Source organism: Pan troglodytes, chromosome 7 (genome assembly GCF_028858775.2).
Source record: "Pan troglodytes isolate AG18354 chromosome 7, NHGRI_mPanTro3-v2.0_pri, whole genome shotgun sequence".
Classification (NCBI taxonomy): Eukaryota; Metazoa; Chordata; class Mammalia; order Primates; family Hominidae; genus Pan; species Pan troglodytes.
The window spans coordinates 109,903,189-109,924,392 of NC_072405.2; the positions used below are offsets into that span (position 1 = coordinate 109,903,189).

The following is a 21,204-nucleotide window of genomic DNA, read 5'->3' on the forward strand; positions in this document are numbered from 1 at the left end:
GTGAATACTGAAAATCCTTTGAGTGTTGTAGGAATACAGTGTAATATACCAAGGTGACTATTTTAATCAGTCTGGCTTTTAAAATTACATCTTCCCTCCTGTCTTATACAATCAGCTTGACTTATTACTTCAGAAGAACATCTTATTCCTATTGTGCTTTCATTTATACAGCAGACATATTTTGGGAATATTCATTCATTCGCTGAATGTGAGCACCTGCTGTTTATCAGACATGGGCAAGACTCTGAGAAACCAGTAATAAGACTCAGTTTCTGCCTTCAGGCACCTTGCTTCATGTGATAACCATACTTATTATGATTAATTTTGAAGGTTTAGCAGAATAAAGATCTTCATGCCATGGAGGGTTGTGAAACACTTACATTAATTAAATAAAGCCTATGACCTTTATTTAAGTTCCAGAGAAGCAATTTAGAAAAGCTAGTATCAGTTGTATGTGATGGCTTAAGAAAAACTGTTTAGATACATCTTTAAAGTTATTGATTTTTTATTAGTTGTATATTCAGCTTTAGCTGTGATTCAGAATATTTTTAAATATTTTACTTTATGAATTTGCCTTTTGGCTGTATTTCTTTGTAATATATTTTAGTGGTTGCTCTGAGGTTTCCAGTATGCATGTCTAATCATTCACACTCTATTTAGAGGTAATATTTCATCACTTAAAGGAAGATGGGAGAGCTTTACAACTACATAGGTTCCTTTACTGTCTTCCATTTATAATTGTCATAAATATTACATCTATATATTCAAAACCCTACCAGATAAGATTTTGATCTTTGTTTCAGTAATCTTACATATTTTAAATAACTGAAGAGGGGGAAAGTGGTCTTTTGTATTCCCAGCCATTTACCATGTTCAGTGCTATTCCTTTATCCCCAGAGCTCCAGATTTCCCTCTGGTACATTTTTCTTCAGCATTAGGAACCTCCTTTTGCATTTCTTTTAGAGCAGAGCTGCTAGCAATAAATACTGTTTTCCTTCATCTGCGAGTACCTTTTTTTTTTTTCTCTCATTCCTGAAGGATATTTTTGCTGGATGTAAAATTCTGGGTTGACATGTCTTCTAGCACTTTAGAGACAGTATTTCATGTTCTTCTGTCCCCTGTGGTTTCTGATGAGGAATCCATGTTCATTCCAATTACTGTTTCCATATTTGTAATGTGTTGTTTTTCTCTAGCTGTTTTCAAGACACCTGCTTATCTTTAGTTTTCTGTAGGTTGATTATTGTGTGTCTGGACTTGGTTTCTTTGATTCTATCCTGTGTGGGGTTCTCTGATCTTCTTGACTGTAAATTTATGGGTATATTGTTTTGGTTTTGTTTATCAAATTTGAGAACTTTTGGCCCTTTTTTCTTCAAATAGTCTTTCTGCACCAATCTCTTTCTCTTCTCCTTTTGGAATTCAAGTGTTAAGCTTTTTAATATTGTCCTACAAATCTCTAAGACTCTCATTTTTTTCCCCACTCTTCAGATTGGATAATTTCTATTAAATTTTTCACTTCTAAAATTTCCATTTGGTTCTTTTTTGTAGTTCTTATTTATCTGTTAAGAAATTATATTTCAATTCATTTCAGGTGTGTTTACCTTTACCTCATGAAATACAGTTGTAACAGCTGCTTAAAGTCTTAAATGCCTGTGTCACTGCCACCACTGTAACAGTCCCCTCTACACACACACACACACACACACACACACACACACACACACACACACACACACACATTGGATATTGGGTCCACCCTCAGGGCAAAGCCAGGAGAGAGAGAAAAAAAAAAGAAAAGAAAAAGCAACAAGATTTCCCCTACACTCTTGAAACCACAGGGGACTTAATTTCCAGACAATATTCCTGTTGGAGCTTTGGATGTGTCCTTACCTTCACTGTGCACCACAATGTAGGGCTCACTCTCGAGTTAAGCTTATAAAAGAAGACACAAAACAACATGAACTGGGAAATTCATCACAACGTCGGTTATAGCCACAAGTTGGACTTTCCTCTCCAATCTGCATTTGTCTGATTTACTTTTCAGAATTCTCAGGTATTTATTTGCTTTTTGTGTCTTTTACAAGGTTTTTAATTGTAAGCAGCATGAGAGTTAGGCTGCAGTGAGGTTATTCCAGTCTGGGCTGGCACCAGAAATCCTGCCATTTAAAAATAATAATAATGTTTTCTAGTCCATTAGCCAGGACTTGGTTTTCTGGGAAACTTAATAGGGGATTTCCTCTAAAAGTGATACTTTTATATCTTTACATCTTGAGCACAGATCAGCTACATATAGCCTAATCAGTAATTACTGCTCCCAAGGAGTTGTCAGCATTAACTTGATTCTTCCCGTGTCACCAATAAGCACACACTCAGAGGGCAGCAATGGTGTTCTCTCTCTGCATTCCTCAGGGCTTTCCTTTCATATACTATCAAATCAAGTTAGCAGGGGAAAATGCTGTGAGATTCATTGCCCTTCTTGTCAACCTGCCTTCCCCAGCGCATGTGACTGATATATACAATTTTAAAATATATATGTATAGTTAAATATATGTGTATACTCTGTAGTAATGTCCCTTATCCATAGGGAACATGTTTCAAGATCCCCAGTGGGGCCTCAAATTGTGGATAGTACTGACCCTTATATGTACTGTTTTTTCCTACACATACATACCTATGATAAAGTTTGATTTATACATTTGGCACAATGAGAGATTGACAACAATAATAAATAACAAAATAATACAATTACAACAATATACTGTAATAAAAGTTATGTGAATGTGGTCTCTCTTTCTCTCTGAAAATATATTTTCAGACCACAGGTAATTGCAGGTAACTGAAACCACAGATAAGGGCAGGGGATTACTGTATAAAATTGGCCCTCAGTATTCATGGGTTCCACATCTGTGGATTCAACCAACCATAGATCAAAAGTATTCCAAACAAAATTGCATCTTTACAGGACATGTACAGGCTTTTTTTCTTATTATCCTCTAAACAATACAGCATAACAACTATTTACATAGCACTTATATTGTATTAGGTATTGTAAGTATTCTCGAGATGATTTAAAGTATACAGTAGGATATAAATAGGCTATGATGCAAATACCAGGTCATTTTATATCAGGGACTGGGATATCTGTGGAATGTGGTATCCACAGGAGGTCTTGGAACCAGTCTCCTGTGAACAACAAGGGATGACTTTAAACATATACATTTAAAAACATATTTGAGATACTTCCCAGGATAAATAAGTGGAATCTATACCTACATCTAAATCTGTTTTACAAAGCTAAAGCAAAATTAAAATTATGATAATTATAATTTTGAAAGTCCTATTAATAGAGTATAATTCATATTCTGCATAATTTACTTGTCCTAAATTATGCTGACTGTATCTTTAAGCTATACATAGCAATATGCTTTTCATCCTTAATTTAAAAACATTGTTTAAAAACTAAATTATCAACTTGAATTTTTAATGAATATTAATATTAATAATCTACTTCAAATGATTTTCCAAGTAGATAGTAAGTCTTTGAGTTAACTTCTTTTTAGAAATATTAGACTAATGTGGCAATAGGCTTTTCCATGCCCTTCCCACCTGGAGCAACCTCTAACAGAAATGAGATCTTCTGCCAGCACCTTTATACATAGCAGCTGTATTATTGGCAGTTCTCATTTAAATAAAGATGTATGTAGTTGTTTTTAACATAATCGTATTAGTTGTGTTTATAAATATTTAAAAATTGGTATTTGTTTTGTTTAAGGTAATGGAGTCCAGATTTGAAATTGCCTCATGTCTTGACTATGCAGCCCAAGGCAGCCTCAAAAAGTCATTTTTCTTCTTGTTTGTTTGGGGCTTTTTTGTTTGTTTTTGAAGAAATGGCTGTGCCATCTGGTCAAATGTGAAGGGATTGAACAGTTCTGAGGGAATTTAACTAACTCCTTAGTGCAATATCTTGTTACCCATTAATGTGTGCTAGGACCTAACAAAGAAACCAACTGAAAACATTTACTTCTGCCATCTTGCAACTTATTTACCTGATTGTATCTTTTCAAACATCAACTAGACTAAAATACAGAAGTTAAAGTTTATTTGAATGTATCATACTGAAAAAGTAGGTCATAGCACACTTCTGTGTAGGATACTGTAATGTTTAAGATAGGTTATCTAATATGGGACAATTTCTGCATTTTGAAGTTTTATAAATGCCAAAGGTCTAATGAAGAGTCAAACTTGAAATATGGAGTCCTATGAGAGCTCAGGATTAGACCTCTCGGTACTAAGTTTTAATCCTGATTCTACTCCTTACAGCTGTGTGACCTTAGGCAAGTTATTTAACCTGTTTATGCCTCAGTTTCCTTGTCTATGATATGAGAATAATACTGGTAGCAGCCTCCTAGTGTTGCTATTAGGATTAAACAATGTATGCGAAGTTCTTAGCTAAGTGTATGGCACAAGGCTCAATGACTATTAATAAATATTGTTGCTTTTGTCATCATTATTAATATCTTTAAGTGTTTTTTTAAAGTAGTGGTTGTAAATGGTAAAATAATGCATATCATTTCAATGTAATTCTAGCTATTGTGGTTTGAAAATTTTCAGTTACAGTAATTGAGGGGTTTTTTTTTATCCTTTCATGAATAGGACTGTAGAAATGTGCCAAAGACATTTGAGTAAACGAACAGTTGAAAAATCATAAAATGGCTTCTTACACCTCATAAATCATATCTTGATTTCATTTAGTTATTGTGACTTTAAGAAAAAGATTGAATTATATGCCTCTTTAGAATTAAAGGTTTTGTTAATATCCCTGGAAAGGCTAAGAATTAACCTGTGACTTTAATGTCATAATGATCACACTCTGAACATTTATCTGGAAATTTAGCTGCTGTGAACATTGCTTGCTGGCTAATAATATGAAATAAAATTATTACTTTGACAGGAATTAGCAAGAAAGTAGATCTCTTAAATGAGAGGCATTCTAGTGTATCACTCAGAGAGAAAGGTGATGAGAAGGTTAAATAAGAAATGACCCAACCAGCTGAGGGAAATAATATTATATGAGGAAGGGTATTAGAACAGAAATCAGAAATCTTGACTTTTAGCCTTGGTTCTAATGCCAAAGCTCTTTCATGCAAACAGCTAAATTTCTTGGTGCTTTAGTTTTCTAATCTCTAAAATGGTTTGATAATATCTGCTGTTAGTCAATTAATGGTTAAATCTGAGTTTCAAGTGAGGTGATATTTATGAAATTACGTGGAAATATGAAACATTATTCAAACATAAGTTGGGACTTCAGTGATTATTAGTATTAAAAGGGAAACTTTCATTTTTAGACATGAGGAAAAGATTAGTGCCCTGGCCTTTGTGACTCCCATTGTAATCATCAACATTTACTTAAAACAAATGAAAATGGGGGGAATCATTTAAAGGCAGTGATTAGCTTTAATGTTACAAAACCCAATTTTGCTTAGAGCAGAAAAGAGGTTTACAGTTGGGATTAAGTTGATCTTCCTTGGATATGTGACTTCATTTTTTTTTTTTTTCACTGAATAGCACCTTGTGCTTACTTGTGCTGAATTTTAATCAAATGTTGGCCACATTAGAATTTAATATGAAACAACCAAATTTTAATAAGAAAGAGATCAAGGACAACACAGAGCAGCACATAAAATGAATTAAAAGGAATTAATTGAATTGATATTTCACATATTATCTGCTGCTTATACTTAATATTCATTAAGTATAAAGAATACACTTCCTTCTAGCAAGATATGAAAGACTTGGTTCTAAAAGTAAGAGCAAGTGGACATTGATGGTCAAACATTCCAGCAGCCAATTTAATCCCTTCCTTTTCCTGTTACTGTGGACTGCAGACCTGGGGTTTCAAACCAGGAAATCTCTTGCCCTTCCCATCACATCTTACGAGGTGCAGAGTAGGTACAGAATCGCAGAGCATGTGAAATACTGCTTATAGAGTTAGCCAAAGGTCTGGATATCCACAGGGAGATGGTGGCACTTACCTTGCATCCAGAGCAATTTGAAACTGGTTTCTTGGTTGATTTTTGCTGTCCTGACATTGGATTATTATTATTAATATTATTATTATTATTATTATATTTTTTGAGACAGAGTCTTGCTCTGTCACCCAGGCTGGAGTGCAGTGGCGCGATCTCGGCTCACTGCAAGCTCTGCCTCCCGGGTTCACACCATTCTCCTGCCTCAGCCTCCCTAGTAGCTGGGACTATAGGCGCCCGCCACCACGCCCGGCTAATTTTTTGTATTTTTAGTAGAGACGGGGTTTCACTGTGTCAGCAAGGATGATCTCGATCTCCTGACCTTGTGATCCGCCCGCCTCGGCCTTCCAAAGTGCTGGGATTACAGGCGTGAGCCACCACGCCCGGCTGACATTGAATTATTATGATGTTTAATGGATCTAGATTCCTTCACAGTTTAACTTGCAGGCTTTATAGAGCCTTCATGGACTACTTTTGCTTTTGTGGCTACATAAGAAAAAGAACAAATTAGCCATTTAAACTATAGATCAAAAAGTAAATATAGAAAATATATTTTCTCCAAGTAAGTATAGAAAAATGTATGAAACTCAGTAAGCTTGTAGCTTGCCTTTTACATGTCCAGTGGTCAAGAAGTGACTGTTCTGATAGTGACCTCTTATTGCAGAGGATTACACTTGAAGCCGTTGAGCATAACCAAAACCATTCACAACTTTGGCCTCTGGCAGAGGCTGCTTGGGAGCTTTAATAACATCAATTTCATAGATAGCCACAAATAAATGTATCATACTACAAATAAATGTAGCATGATAGGAATTTCCAAAATGCTGTCCTTTAAATTCTCTGTAAGTTCTGTTAAGAAACACCTTTATTTGTTCTTGGCTGGGGATAAAAGGATTAAGCCAAAAAAAAAAAAAAAAACTGTCTAGGAACAACTTGTCTCAATGAATTGGGACACAGGAAGGGAGAGTAAGGAATCTCTAAGCACTCACCTGCTACCCTAACTCCTCTTTAGGTGTTTCCTCCTACCCTACTCTAGCTAGCTGCTTGATCATCCTTGAAACAGAAAACTCTTTGAAATAGAAGTTCTGATGTTTACTTGTAAATTATTTTGAAGTCTCATTTCAGTCCCTTCTTTGAATAAAAGTTGATACACCCAGACACCTTTGGAAAAGGAATCAGCACTCTAACTTCTAGTTTAGAAAATGGAAAGCAGTCTATTTTGGCTTGCAGATTATTTACTTCCTTGATACAGCACTGAATACATAACGAAGTCCAATTACACTGGATACTTCTAAGTGCTATCCACCAGAGACAAAGAGTTTTGATACTTTTTACAATATGAATAAAGAGCACTGAATCTTAAAAAGCCAAGTGTCATAAAAATCTGTTTATTTCAAAGTAAAATATCTATTATAAAAGGGACCAGAGTGAGACTTTTAGATCAACATCATTTTCCTCTTTATTCTCCCTTCTCTTCTTCGTGTCCATAAACTGCTGTTGTGTTAAGTGCTCTCTTGGCTGTGGTAGGTGCTGCTATTTCGCATTTCACTGGTAGGAAGGCATAGGGAGTCCCGAGGAGGTGGGTTAGGATTGTAGATGGAATCAGTGGGCCCGGTTAGTGATTTGAAGTGACAGCCAGTCTTTGCCTGCTTCCTAGCCTTCCAAACCAAGGTGTCTCCATCCTTCCCGTCCTCTGCCCCAGCTGGCCTTGTCAGATGCTTTTCCTCACTGTACTGTCTCCTCCCTGCTTTCAGGTGCTGTTAGGTTCCAAGCATAAAAGGTTAAAAAGAAGAAGAAGAAAAGAAGTGAATTCAATTTCAGAGTTTCATTTTGAGTTGGCTGCACTGAATCATGTTGTATTTTACACAATTCAAGTAGTAACCAAAGACATACTTAACTCTATGAATGTTTGCTAAGAGTTAAAAGAAATAGTGAGCAGCACTTCAAAAGACCACTTTTATCAGATTTACTGGAAGCCCTGCCAAACAATTAAGTGAAATGAAGGGTTTTTTTCTGAAGAAGAGCAAATCTACAAACAAAACGAATGCAGTCTTAATCAAGTCTTCATGAAAGTCTTGATTCATCTGGGAACTGAGTTGGGGCTTTCTGAATCTTCTCTTTAGGTATTCCTTATGACATAATATGATGAGATTTGGAGCAGGGGATTGGGATTTTTTGGTTTTGTTTTTCTTTGAGACCTGGTCAACCCAGAAGAAAAACAATTATTACAGCTTTGTCAATACAAATGCCTTATGAAAGTGAAATCGAACTCACTCTGAACCAAATTTATGGCTGTAGGCAGTTTGTCATTTATTCTGACACATTTCCTACCTTCTGTTACTCCTCCTAAGATAAGACTTTCTCCTGTTTCTTTGGCATAGGGACAGCAGCGTAAATGTGCTCGTCAACATCAGCAGGAATTTATTATTTTTGAGAGATTCCTATGACTTGAATACATCCAGAAGAGGTCTGAAAGAGCTTCCAATATGAAATAGTTATCTGTTTGTCACTCCATTTATATTACATTCATAGGCTCCTTTAATCTTAGTTTATCTGGTACATTCCCCAGTGTGTTGACCCTGAAGAATGTGTAATATGAATCCTATATTGTAGACCTGATGATGGAATTAAGGAGAAGTTAAACTGAGGACAGGACAGGAAGACTAGGAGTCATGCCCCTCATTTTCTAGCCATTAGAGCATAAGGGACTAAAGGGTGACTTTTGAACTTGAGCCGTTTCTCTGGGATTCTGACACACCTTTCTGCTACTACAGCTGCTTTCAGAGTTTCATTTTGAGCTGGCTGCACTGACTCATGTTATATTTTGTATGATTTAAATGATAAACAAAGGCATACTTACCTCTATCAATGTTAATGACTACAGGCATATGAAAAGTAGAGAGTTTAGCAAAAACTGGGAAAAGAGCCACCAGCCCTGTCCTGCATTCAATTTTCATTAACCATGCAACCTGTATTTTTCTGGATGTTCCTAATTTCAGTTATTCTGTTTTATCAACCCTGTAAATTCAGGCATACTTTAAAAACCAGTTATATTAATATTTTGTTGGGAAATAGTCATTTTGGATTCCTTGGATGGATTTCCTAGACTTTTACAGTTGCTTTAATTTCTAACTTCTCCTGTGCTTTCTACTATTGCCAGTTGGTTTATTGTGTCTCCTATTAAGTCATCTCCCCCTGTAATTGCCCAGAGTAGACTCCTAAGCTTGGTGCCAGATGGTCAGGTCCTCTAACTTGTGCCAAAAGAGAGGCAACTGCACAAAACCCACTTCACTTACCTTGAAAACTCTTATCTACATTATCAGACTTTGCTATTCCCCCAGTTTATACCTTGAGAGGAGGGCATCAAATACCCACTAAGTGTTTTTTCTTTTTCCCTTTAATTTTTATAAATGCTTGGTAAATAGTGCTATTTTGTCTTTAAGTCCTGAATAACTTATAAGTCAGCATATGTTTAGGATCATCCTAGAGGTGATCATTCAGCAGTACTTTAAAAATTGTGTGTGTGTGTGTGTGTGTATGCAGATAGATTTTTTACATTTGAATTTACTGAATCTGTGTCCTATTTCATTGTTTTATTCACTGATCAATATATTTTTAAGCTCTTCTCTTTTAGTATATGAGAGTCACACCATTCTCGTTATCAGTAGCATAGTATTCTATGCAGTATTTATGGTGCATTCATAGTTTATTTTATATTTATCTATAGATAGATATTTAGTTTAAATTTTCCCAAATTGTTAATATTTCAAATGATGTTGCAGTCAACTTCTTTGGACATTTACTTATATATTCTTAAGTGTTTCTTTAAGGTACAGTACTAAAGACGGCCTTCCTGATTCCAAGGACATGTACATTTATAATTTTGATAAACATTCATTGTCAGGCTTCTCCTCTGCTCATGCAAAAATACTGCATGTACACCCTTATCAACCATCCATGGGGGAATTTGTTTCTTCTCCTTCTCCCCCAATATAAGATATTATCAATTTTTTTAATTTATGCTAATCTATGGATGAAAAATTGTATTTCTTGTTTTAATTTGTATATCCCTGATTAAGAGTGAAGCTGAGCAGAGTTTTCCTATTTTTCATAAAGCAGTGCTCTCCAGGAGGATTCAACAGCTAAAGGTAAAACCAAAAGCTTAAAAATGCTTTAAGAAACTATAGGAACATATATAATTACCTAGGAATAAATTCATAAAGTAAAAGTTAACAGATTTTTTTTTACCATATGTGTTAAAAAAGTATGCATGCAAAAAGCATCAGAATACAGTTAAATGACTGCCTCTTCACATGAGGAAGGCTTTGCTAAATAAGGCAAACAAAACACTAATACTCAGAATATATAAGGAGCTCCTACAAATCAGTAAGAAAAAGAACTCAAGAGAAAAATGTGTAAATAAATTCTTTGTAGTTGAGGAATCCTGAATGGCCAATGAATGAAAATGCTTAACCTGCTTGCTTTTTTTCCCCTGTTAACAATATAAAATAACTGTCTTATGTCAACCATATAGATCTTGATTCTCTTAAACAATTATACAGATTATTTATTTATTTAAACATTAATCTGTTGCTGGATATGTAGGTTGTTTTCTATTTTTGCTATGATAATTCTCCAGTATGTTTATTTACACACTTACCTGACTTCTTATTTGGATTAAATTCCTACACATTAATTTCCTAGGTCAAGTGACATACACATTTAAAATCAGTTATGTATTATAAAATACTCTCCAGAAAGGAATTAATGAGAGTGGACCTCTCATCACAAACTACCAATACAGGCATTATCGGGTGTTGTTTTTTTTGTTCTTGTTGTTGTTGTTTTTGTTTTTGTTTTTATTTGAGACAGGATCACACTCTGTAGCTCAGGCTGACGTGCAGTGGCACAATCACGGCTCACTGCAGCCTTAACCTCCCAGGCTCCGGTGATCCTCCCACATTATCCTTTCAAGTAGCTGCTACTATGGGGACTACAGGCATGGCAGGTGCCACCATGCCCAGCTAAATTTTTTTGTATTTTTTTTTGTAGAGCTGGGGTTTCACCATGTCACCCAGGCTGATCTCAAACTCCTGGGTTCAAGCAATATGCTCACCTCGGCCTTCCAAAGTGCTAGGATTGCAGACCCGTTGTCAGTTTTTTTAATCTTAGCCTATCTGATAGGTGAAAATTTCTATCTTATTTGAAAAGATTTGTTCTTTAATTATTAAGATTTAGTATATTTTAATGTTTGTATTTTTAAAATGTTTATATGCCATTTGCTTTCATTGTTTTGTTTAGTAATTTTCATTTATTGCTTATTCTATCCTCCACTGGTTTTTCTGTTGGTACCTATATTGAATATGTGAACTCTTTATATATTAATGGTATCCCTTTTCTTTTACTGTCACATATGTTACAATTTCATCTTTTCTGTCATTTGACTTTTTATTCTGTTCATGGTGTTCTTTCACAAAAGTTTTGTGTGGTCATATATGTCAGCCCTTATGTTTTTTAGTTTTGGTGTCTTATTGTTATTATTGTTGATATACAATAGGATAGTTAATGCACGTTACCTCAGTATACATTATTTTGCTACTTGGAATCTATTTCTAGAAAAATGTAGAAAGTTGATTAAATATGCCACAAGGGTAACAATTCTCAGCGCCATGTAAGTTTGAATATGCAGTTACTCTAACTTGTTTTACTTATCCTAGGTCTTACTTGTCAGTTTTTTATACATCATATTAACATTTCTACATCAATTTAATCATCTCTGTTCATTATTTTGTTATTTATATCACTTAAGATCTGTGTTTTCTCTATTAGATCACTGTTTTATCTCCACATTGTATTCTCTTCAAAATGAAGAGTTATGTCTCCTTGTTTAGATCTATCATGGTACCACTTACCTGATAATAACCACTTTTGATGATAGCTGTGGTGGTGGGACCCAAAATAGATGCCCAGGTCCTAGCAGGTTACATAGTTCCTACAAACTGGTTGTAGATCCTACCAGCAACAGACTTTTTAATCATCCTTTCACCAGACTTGACCATTATATTTAAAAGAGAGAATAGTACAGTGTTACTATGAAATGGATCTACTATGCATATTCTCACTGCTTTAAAAATCACTGATGATATAAAAAGAGAAGACTGCACTAGCTTAGTGTTTGATCTTGACCATATAGATCTAACGTCATGATCAATTGCTTTCAGCATTTTCTTTGAAATCACATAAGGTTCATATGTGCCAAATTTCATAAGGATCACATGATAAGGTCAAGAAATACAAATTCCAAGGCAGAATTTATATGCCCACTTCACATATGACAGCAATACTAAATAACCATATGTTGAATATAGTACACTGTATGTAAATGCTATTCTTGAAAGCAATCCAATCAATAAAACCTAAAATAAATAATACTTTAATAACACATTTCAAATAGACTGAAAATGGAATAGATGGACTCTATGGCAAGAACATCCCTATAAAACTGACATTCAGAGGCCATTAAAACACAGAGAGTAAAACAATCATGAAACTAAAGAGAAACTGTGAATATTTAGAAGTTTTTTAAAGCCTACTACACTGTATGCCAAGATACAGCAGTCGTTTTTATTTAAAGAGCTATTTCAATAAAAGCTGTGGATTCCTAAGTATTAAAAAGCAAATTAAGTTTACCACAACCAATAGCCAAAAATACTTTTTAAAAAATATACAATATTACCCAGAAAATTTTAAAAATACATAGTATTAAACAGAAAAAAAGTCTAAACAGAAAAAAAGTCAAAACAGAAAAAGCTCATTTTCATTATAATTAGGATTATTAAGAGACTGACCAATTTTATCAATTTAAAGAAGGTTGCAGGAAAGCTACTGAGGTTAACTTCAAAGATCTAGAAGTAAAAAGTGATTGTAATGTCAGTAAAACTCTTAAAACAGATCAAATAGCCCCTAAGTAGTACTAATCTACTGTATCTTTGAAAATGTATATGCTTTTTTTAAAGCTGACAAGATTGTCCTTTTTTCTTTGTTTTTAATATCACATTTTAAAAAATATCCAACCATTAAACTGTAAACAGCAGCTCAGAGTACAGAAACTTTACCTTCCCTCATTTGTGATATGAATTCAGATTTGAACATTTTTTTCCTCTTTGTTCTGGAAAACATGGTTTTGTCATCCCACATTGTACAGTGATAGTTTATCTTTTTCAGCACGAGTGCTTGTTTACTGTATGTGCACAAACAAATGAAACAATGAAGCTTGCAAACAGTTATTTAACCAGTTTTTCTCTCATTTATTAACTCAAACTCATATATCAAAATGAGATATTTGTGATGTAACTGATGTTTTTAATTTCAATTTTGTCACTTTAGATCCTGGGAAGACTCTGCCTGAAGCCCTTGATTATTGCACTGTTTGGCTACAGACAGTGCCTGGAGAAATAGACAGCAAAAGTGGTATTCCACCTTCCTTTATAACACTACAGATTAAAGACTTCCTGAATGGACCAGGTAAGAAAGTCATAAAATTTACATGTGTGTACATTTTTTATGTGAATATATTAGCATGTATATAGGATCTGTTAGTAATCTTGACATTCCGTGCAAAAAATGAATAGTTCATTTTTTCCCAGAGGTGTATGCTTTTCAGGCTGCCCATTTTAGAGATCAAAAGGCAAATATAAATATGCATTAAGAATTACCTTCAGTCTGACAAAAAGGTAGTTATCAATTAAAGAATAGTTGACTGGAAGCCAAAGCCCCAATATTTTATTTCTACCTTTCCTATTAATTAACTGTATGATCTTAGGTGATTGATCTAATCTTCTATACTTCAGTTTTCTTACCTGTATATGAAGAGGATAGACTGGATGGATGAATGGATAGGAAACATGATATATATATACATAAGATAGTATACATAGATAGATTAGATTTGATAGTTAAATGTACCTGTTTCACATGCTTAGCAAAGTGCTTGAAACATAGTAATTACTCAGTTTTAGATAGATACAGATATCAAAAATTTTTGAGAGCTAATTATGTCCCAGGCACTATGCATTTTAGGAGTAGGTACTATAGTTATTCTTATTTTATGAATAAGGAAGCTAAGACTTAGAAAAGTGAAGTAAATTGCCTAAGGTCATAGTGACAGAGGAGCCATTCAAACCTAAGTCTTTGTGACTCCAAAGACCAGAGCTTAACTTCTGTACTACACTAATTTGGGCATAACTAAAGTTTTTTTCTTTATTCCTCGATCTTCCTCCTCTGTCTTTTCTTCCTTCATCTCATGTTCTTCCCCCTCTTCTGTTATTTCTCCCTCACTTCCGTATAGTCTTAGCTATTTATTTAACAAAAATTATTACATTTCACTTTTTGTTTTGTTATTTTGTAGTTACAGTGCTTCAGAGTGTTACCCATGAAATGAGTATTAGTTTCTTCCTTAAGAATTTTATTTCATTTTATTTATTTATTTATTTTTTGAGACCATCTTGCTCTGTTACCCGGGCCAAAGTACAGTCGTGCAATCATAGCTCCCTGTAGCCTCAATCTCCTGGGCTCCAGCAATTCTCCTGCTTCAGCCTCCCAAGTAGCTGGGACTACAGGTGTGTGCCACCACGCCCAACTAGTTTTTTTTATTTTTAGTAGAGATGAGGTCTCGCTATGTTGCCCAGGCTGGTCCTGAACTCCTAAACTCAAGCAATCCCCCTGCCTCAGCTTCCTAACGTGCTGGGATTACAGGTGTGAACCACTGCTCCTGGCCATTAAGAATTTAAAATAGGCTGGGCATGGTGGCTCACACCTGTAATCCCAGCATTTTGGGAGGCTAAGATAGGCAGATCACTTGAGACCAAGAATTCCACACCAGCCTAGCCAACATGTTGAAACCCTGTCTCTACTAAAAATAACAATAAAAATAAAAAATTAGCTGGCCATGGTGGCACGTACCTGTAGTTCCAGCTACTCTGGAGGCTGAGGCACAAGAATTGCTTGAACTGGGAGGCAAAGGTTGCAGTGAGATGAGATCACGCCACTGCGCTCCAGCTTGGGCAACAGAGCAAGACTCTGTCTCAAAAAAAAAGAAAAGAATTTAAAGCAATGATTTTACAACTGTCTTAAGATCTCTAGCAATACCCCGCAAGGCATGAATTTTAAGGAAGGAAAAATATTTATATATAGACTTTGTTGAGTACATGTGTTGTGGCGTGCTAGTGTACGTATGATCCATACTACAGATGGAGAAAGCTAGTCATGGATTAAACAGAGACTGAAACCATCTCCACTGACTTTGTCACTGGGGACGAATTCTTCTTCAGCATGTTTTTCTAGTGCTGGGATTGTAAAGGTGTAGAAGTATGAAGAACTATTTCTAATCTTGATAAACTCTAGATATGGTTTTAAATGTATGAAGGAAAGCAAGAAACTGAAGGATAAGCAAGTCATTAAAGTGTAGGAAGAAGCCTTTGGAGTGAGGTAATAGACTGAAGAAGGTGAGTGCTAGTATTTGGTTAGTAAGCATGAAGTACCATATTTCATTCCATCTAAGCCACTAGCAATTGTAAAAAAACATTCTGTATGCCACTAAAAATGAAAAAAACATATGCTCTTTACACTGTGATACAGGGCCTTTTTATTACATCAGTTTGAAGACACTTCCTGATTTCAGAGTTGTTCACACATGAAAGACTGAACACAATAGAATAGATGCAATAGGGTAAGAACACGTAGTTAGTTCATGGAAGAGTGACAGGGGAAACTTGGATTTACTTATTTCTCAGTTTTAGTTTCACATTTGTTTTGTTTTTAGGCACACTTTGCTCATTTTGGCTAGAAAATTATCTTGTAGTTTACATTTGATTGATTTGTTTGTAAAAAAATGGAATTTGAAAGTTGATGGTAAATTAGATACAATATTTTCAAGGCAACCAAATCAATTGAATTTTAAGAGAAATGCCAATGAATAAATGAAAAATTATGTATTTACAATTCTGGCATTTAACATGACTCAGTAGTAGAAATGTGATTTTTTTTTTTTTTTTTTTGAGACGGAGTCTCATTCTATCACCCAGGCTGGAGTGCAGTGGTGTGATCTTGGCTCAATGCAACCTCTGTCTCCCAGGTTCAAGCGATTCTCCTGCCTCAGCCTCCCAAGTAGCTGGGACTACAGGCACGCACCATCACACCCAGCTAATTTTTGTATTTTTAGTAGAGGTAGGGTTTCAACATACTGGCCAGGCTGGTCTCTAACTCCTGACCACATGATCTGCCCACCTTGGCCTCCCAAAGTGCTGGGATTACAGGCATGAGCCACCGTGCCTGGCCAGAAATGTACTTTTTTTTTTTTTAATCATACTTTAAGTTTTAGGGTACATGTGCACAACATGCAGGTTTGTTACATATGTATACATATGCCATGTTGGTGTGCTGCACCCATTAACTCGTCATTTAACATTAGGTATATCTCCTAATGCTATCCCTCCCCCTGACCCCCACCCCACAACAGTCCCCGGTGTGTGATGTTCCCCTTCCTGTGTCCATGTGTTCTCACTGTTCAATTCCCACCTGTGAGTGAGAACATGCGGTGTTTGGGTTTTTGTCCTTGTGATAGTTTGCTGAGAATGATGTTTTCCAGTTTCATCCTTGTCCCTACAAAGGACATGAACTCATCCTTTTTTATGGCTGCATAGTATTCCGTGGTGTATATGTGCCACATTTTCTTAATCCAGTCTATCGTTGTTGGACATTCAGGTTGGTTCCAAGTCTTTGCTATTGTGAATAGTGCCGCAATAAACATACGTGTGCATGTGTCTTTATAGCAGCATGATTTATAATCCTTTGGGTATATACCCAGTAATGGGATAGCTGGGTCAAATGGTATTTCTAGTTCTAGATCCCTGAGGAATCGCCACACTGACTTCCACAATGGTTGAACTAGTTTACAGTCCTGCCAACAGTGTAAAACTGTTCCTATTTCTCCACATCCTCTCCAGCACCTGTTGTTTCTTGACTTTTTAATGATCACCATTCTAACTGGTGTGGGATGGTATCTCATTGCGGTTTTGATTTGCATTTCTCTGATGGCCAATGATGATGAGCATTTTTTCATGTGTTTTTTGGCTGCATAAATGTCTTCTTTTGAGAAGTGTCTGTTCATATCCTTCGCCCACTGTTTGATGGGGTTGTTTGTTTTTTTCTTATAAATTTGTTTGAGTTCATTGTAGATTCTGGATATTAGCCCTTTGTCAGATGAGTAGGTTGCAAAAATTTTCTCCCATTCTGTAGGTTGCCTCTTCACTCTGATGGTAGTTTCTTTTGCTGTGCAGAAGCTCTTTAGTTTCATTAGATCCCATTTGTCAGTTTTGGCTTTTGTTGCCATTGCTTTTGGTGTTTTAGACATGAAGTCCTTGCCCATGCCTATGTCCTGAATGGTATTGCCTAGGTTTTCTTCTAGGGTTTTTATGGTTTTAGATCTAACATTTAAGTCTTTAATCCATCTTGAATTAATTTTTGTATAAGGTGTAAGGAAGGGATTGAGTTTCAGCTTTCTACATATGGCTAGCCAGTTTTCCCAGCACCATTTATTAAATAGGGAATCCTTTCCCCATTGCTTGTTTTTCTCAGGTTTTTCAAAGATCAGATAGTTGTAGATATGCAGCATTATTTCTGAGGGCTCTGTTCTGTTCCATTGGTCTATATCTCTGTTTTGGTACCAGTACCATGCTATTTTGGTTACTATAGCCTTGTAGTATAGTTTGAAGTCAGGTAGCGTGATGCCTCCAGCTTCTTTCTTTTGGCTTAGGATTGACTTGGCGATGCGGGCTCTTTTTTGGTTCCATATGAACTTTAAAGTAGTTTTTTCCAATTCTGTGAGGAAAGTCATTGGTAGCTTGATGGGGATGGCATTAAATCTATAAATTACCTTGGGCAGTATGGCCATTTTCACGATATTGATTCTTCCTACCCATGAGCATGGAATGTTCTTCCATTTGTTTGTATCCTCTTTTATTTCATTGAGCAGTGGTTTGTAGTTCTCCTTGAAGAGGTCCTTCACATCCCTTGTAAGTTGGATTCCTAGGTATTTTATTCTCTTTGAAGCAATTGTGAATGGGAGTTCACTCATGATTTGGCTCTCTGTTATTGGTGTATAAGAATGCTTGTGATTTTTGTACATTGATTTTGTATCCTGAGACTTTGCTGAAGTTGCTTATCAGCTTGAGGAGATTCACAGCCGAATTCTACCAGAGGTACAAGGAGGAGCTGGTACCATTCCTTCTGAAACTATTCCAATCAATAGAAAAACAGGGAATCCTCCGTAACTCATTTTATGAGGCCAGCATCATCCTGATACCAAAGCCTGGCAGAGACACAACCAAAAGAGAGAATTTTACACCAATATCTTTGATGAACATCGATGCAAAAATCCTCAATAAAATACTGGCAAACCGAATCCAGCAGCACATCAAAAAGCTTATCCACCATGATCAAGTGGGCTTCATCCCTGGGATGCAAGGTTGGTTCAACATACACAAATCAATAAATGTTATCCAGCATATAAACAGAACCAAAGACAAAAACCACATGATTAGCTCAATAGTTGCAGAAAAGGCCTTTGACAAAATTCAACAACGCTTCATGCTAAAAACTCTCAATAAATTAGGTATTGATGGGTCATATCTCAAAATAATAAGAGCTATCTATGATAAATCCCCAGCCAATATCATACTGAATGGGCAAAAACTGGAAGCATTCCCTTTGAAAACGGGCACAAGACACGGATGCCCCCTCTTACCACTCCTATTCAACATAGTGTTGGAAGTTCTGGCCAGGGCAATCAGGCAGGAGAAGGAAATAAAGGGTATTCAATTAGGAAAAGAGGAAGACAAATTGTCCCTGTTTGCAGATGACATGATTGTATATCTAGAAAACCCCATCGTCTCAGCCCAGAAATGTACTTTTTACAGTAGCTGTACTTTTGTGTTTCTTAAGATACTTTTCAAAGTTAGGAATTAAATATATATAATTTCTGATTTTATGTCCATGCTGTAATAGTGATAATATATTTAGAGATTTAAACTTTTAAGTAAATGAATTGAAATAGTTATTTTACAGCAGCACTTCTCAAACTTGATTCTGCATTTGAAGCTTCCCTGGGGAGTTTGTTAAAATGCAAATGGTGATTTAATAGTTCTAGAAGGTAGGGCTTGAAAGTCATGTCTAAAAAGCTCCCAGATGAAGTAGATGCTGTTGGTCTGGGACCGTACTTTTTGTAGCAAGTTTTATATGGCTCTTATCAAACTTCTTTTTAAAAAATTATACATATGACTTATCATATATGATTTTTGTTTTTAGTATCAGTCACAGTCTTTGAGAGCCAAACCACAGATATTTTGGGGAACAGGACAGGGTAATGATAAAGAAAGATGAATGGTTTTTAGAATGGTGCTTTGATTATGGAAAATCAAATATAATATCCAATGAATGATTTAAGTTCTTCAAAGTCTAAAACATTTTAAACAAAAGTACTTTTTTTATTTGAGAGAAGATTAGTTTAAATGATATATCAGCTTTGTGTGACTTCTTCTAAAACACTAACCCAACAGCCTTTAACTGTTCCAGAATTTACTAGCTTAGACAAAAATTTTCCTACTGTAAGCAATTTGTGATTTAGAGTAGATAAGTAGATGTTATTTCATAGAGTAATTATATTGTCTCACTACACAGCCAGATTGGCATGCTACTACATTAATTTAGGAATCAAATGGCTATAGAAGATAGTGAGACTTGCATACCACTAATTAAATGGGAATAACAGGACACATTAAAACAGCTTTTACCGTACAAATGTATTATTTTATAGATTTTGGCAACTCAAGGAAATTTTATTTTTTCCAGCTCTTAGGCAATAGGATACTAAGAGGAATGTCATTTATGTTGAGATTGGGCAAACAAATTTCAGCTTTATAATGTTCCCAATAACATTCCCTTTCCTTGAAGAAAAAGCATTACAAAAAAATAATAAAAGCACTAAAAGTAATACTTTTTGTTTTTAGGTAATGACATTGTGTTATCTTTAGAAATCTTTAGCTATTATTATGTTTTAATCTGTATGCATACCTATTTAAGTATCATTCCAGAGAATGTCTTGAACTATATTAGTAATTTCCACCTATTTTTTTTCTTGTTCTTTAATGAAGGGTATAGTAACAATGAAAGTTATGACCCTGAATTAACCAGGCATGGTGATATGTGCCTGTAGTCCTTGCTACTCAGAGAGCCGAGGTGGGAGGATTGCTTGAGCCCAGGAGGTCAAGGCTGAAGTGAGCTATGATCATGCTACTGCACTCCAGTTTGGGCAACAGAGTAAGACCCTGTCTCAAAAAAAAAAAAAAAAAAAAAAAAGTTGCAACCCTTAAAGGTAGAGGGAATACTGATTATAACTGCCTAACCTTAAGCTTTCTTCAAAAAGATGTAAACTTCACAGCTTTTGAAATTTAGCCTTTTAGATTTATTTTGCAGGGATTATTTTCTCTAAACAAGGTGATACAAATGCTGCTCTTTAGCATTTGTTTTTAGAAAAATAATGTAGAGTTCTTGAGTATTCCCCTATTTCTTCTGTTCACCTAATGGTACCTTAATAGAGCAAATGGTAGGTCCCAACTTCTACATCAAAAACTCTTTCAAAGCTCTCCCAACCCCCCACCTTTTCCCCTTGTACCCATTAGCAAGGTCAGTGGCTTGGAGAAACCTGGAAAACAGCAGCTACCAGAAACCCACTAGAATAATATCTCCAGCAGGTGATAGATTAGTTGGAACAAATTGGAACCATTGCAGTTCAGCAATCCTGGTTTCTTTCAAGCTGTTTTTAAAATGTCGTCATTTTAATACACAATCTAAACCCTGCGGAACAGTCCACAGCAGGTTAATTTGAATCATATGATGTGTCACTGCCCTCAGCTGACATGAGCTCTATTCCATGTGTGCAGCCATAATAAATCCATTCCCAACCGAGGAAAATTCCCCGTGAGAAGGTGAACTAATCCAGGCCTCACACTGGCATGCTAGCCCTCCATAATTGAAAGCAGGGCCACCTGTTCCCAGCACAGTTAGCCTATAGAAAAAAATTAGCATTAGATCAGATACGTCTTATGTTGAAAAATCAATCATACTT

At 35.6% G+C, this 21,204-nt stretch overlaps 1 protein-coding gene across 18 annotated transcripts in view; it reads left to right on the forward strand.

The window, feature by feature from the left end:
• VPS13B (vacuolar protein sorting 13 homolog B) overlaps window positions 1-21,204 on the forward strand; it is an 861,798-nt gene that overhangs the window by 636,331 nt on the left and 204,263 nt on the right. For all 18 annotated transcript variants that reach the window (XM_054657406.2, XM_063816458.1, XM_024345440.3 and 15 more), the window contains one exon: window positions 13,410-13,547. In XM_054657406.2, the coding sequence (XP_054513381.1) occupies window positions 13,410-13,547 (138 nt within the window). The remainder of the gene's footprint in view (window positions 1-13,409; window positions 13,548-21,204) is intronic.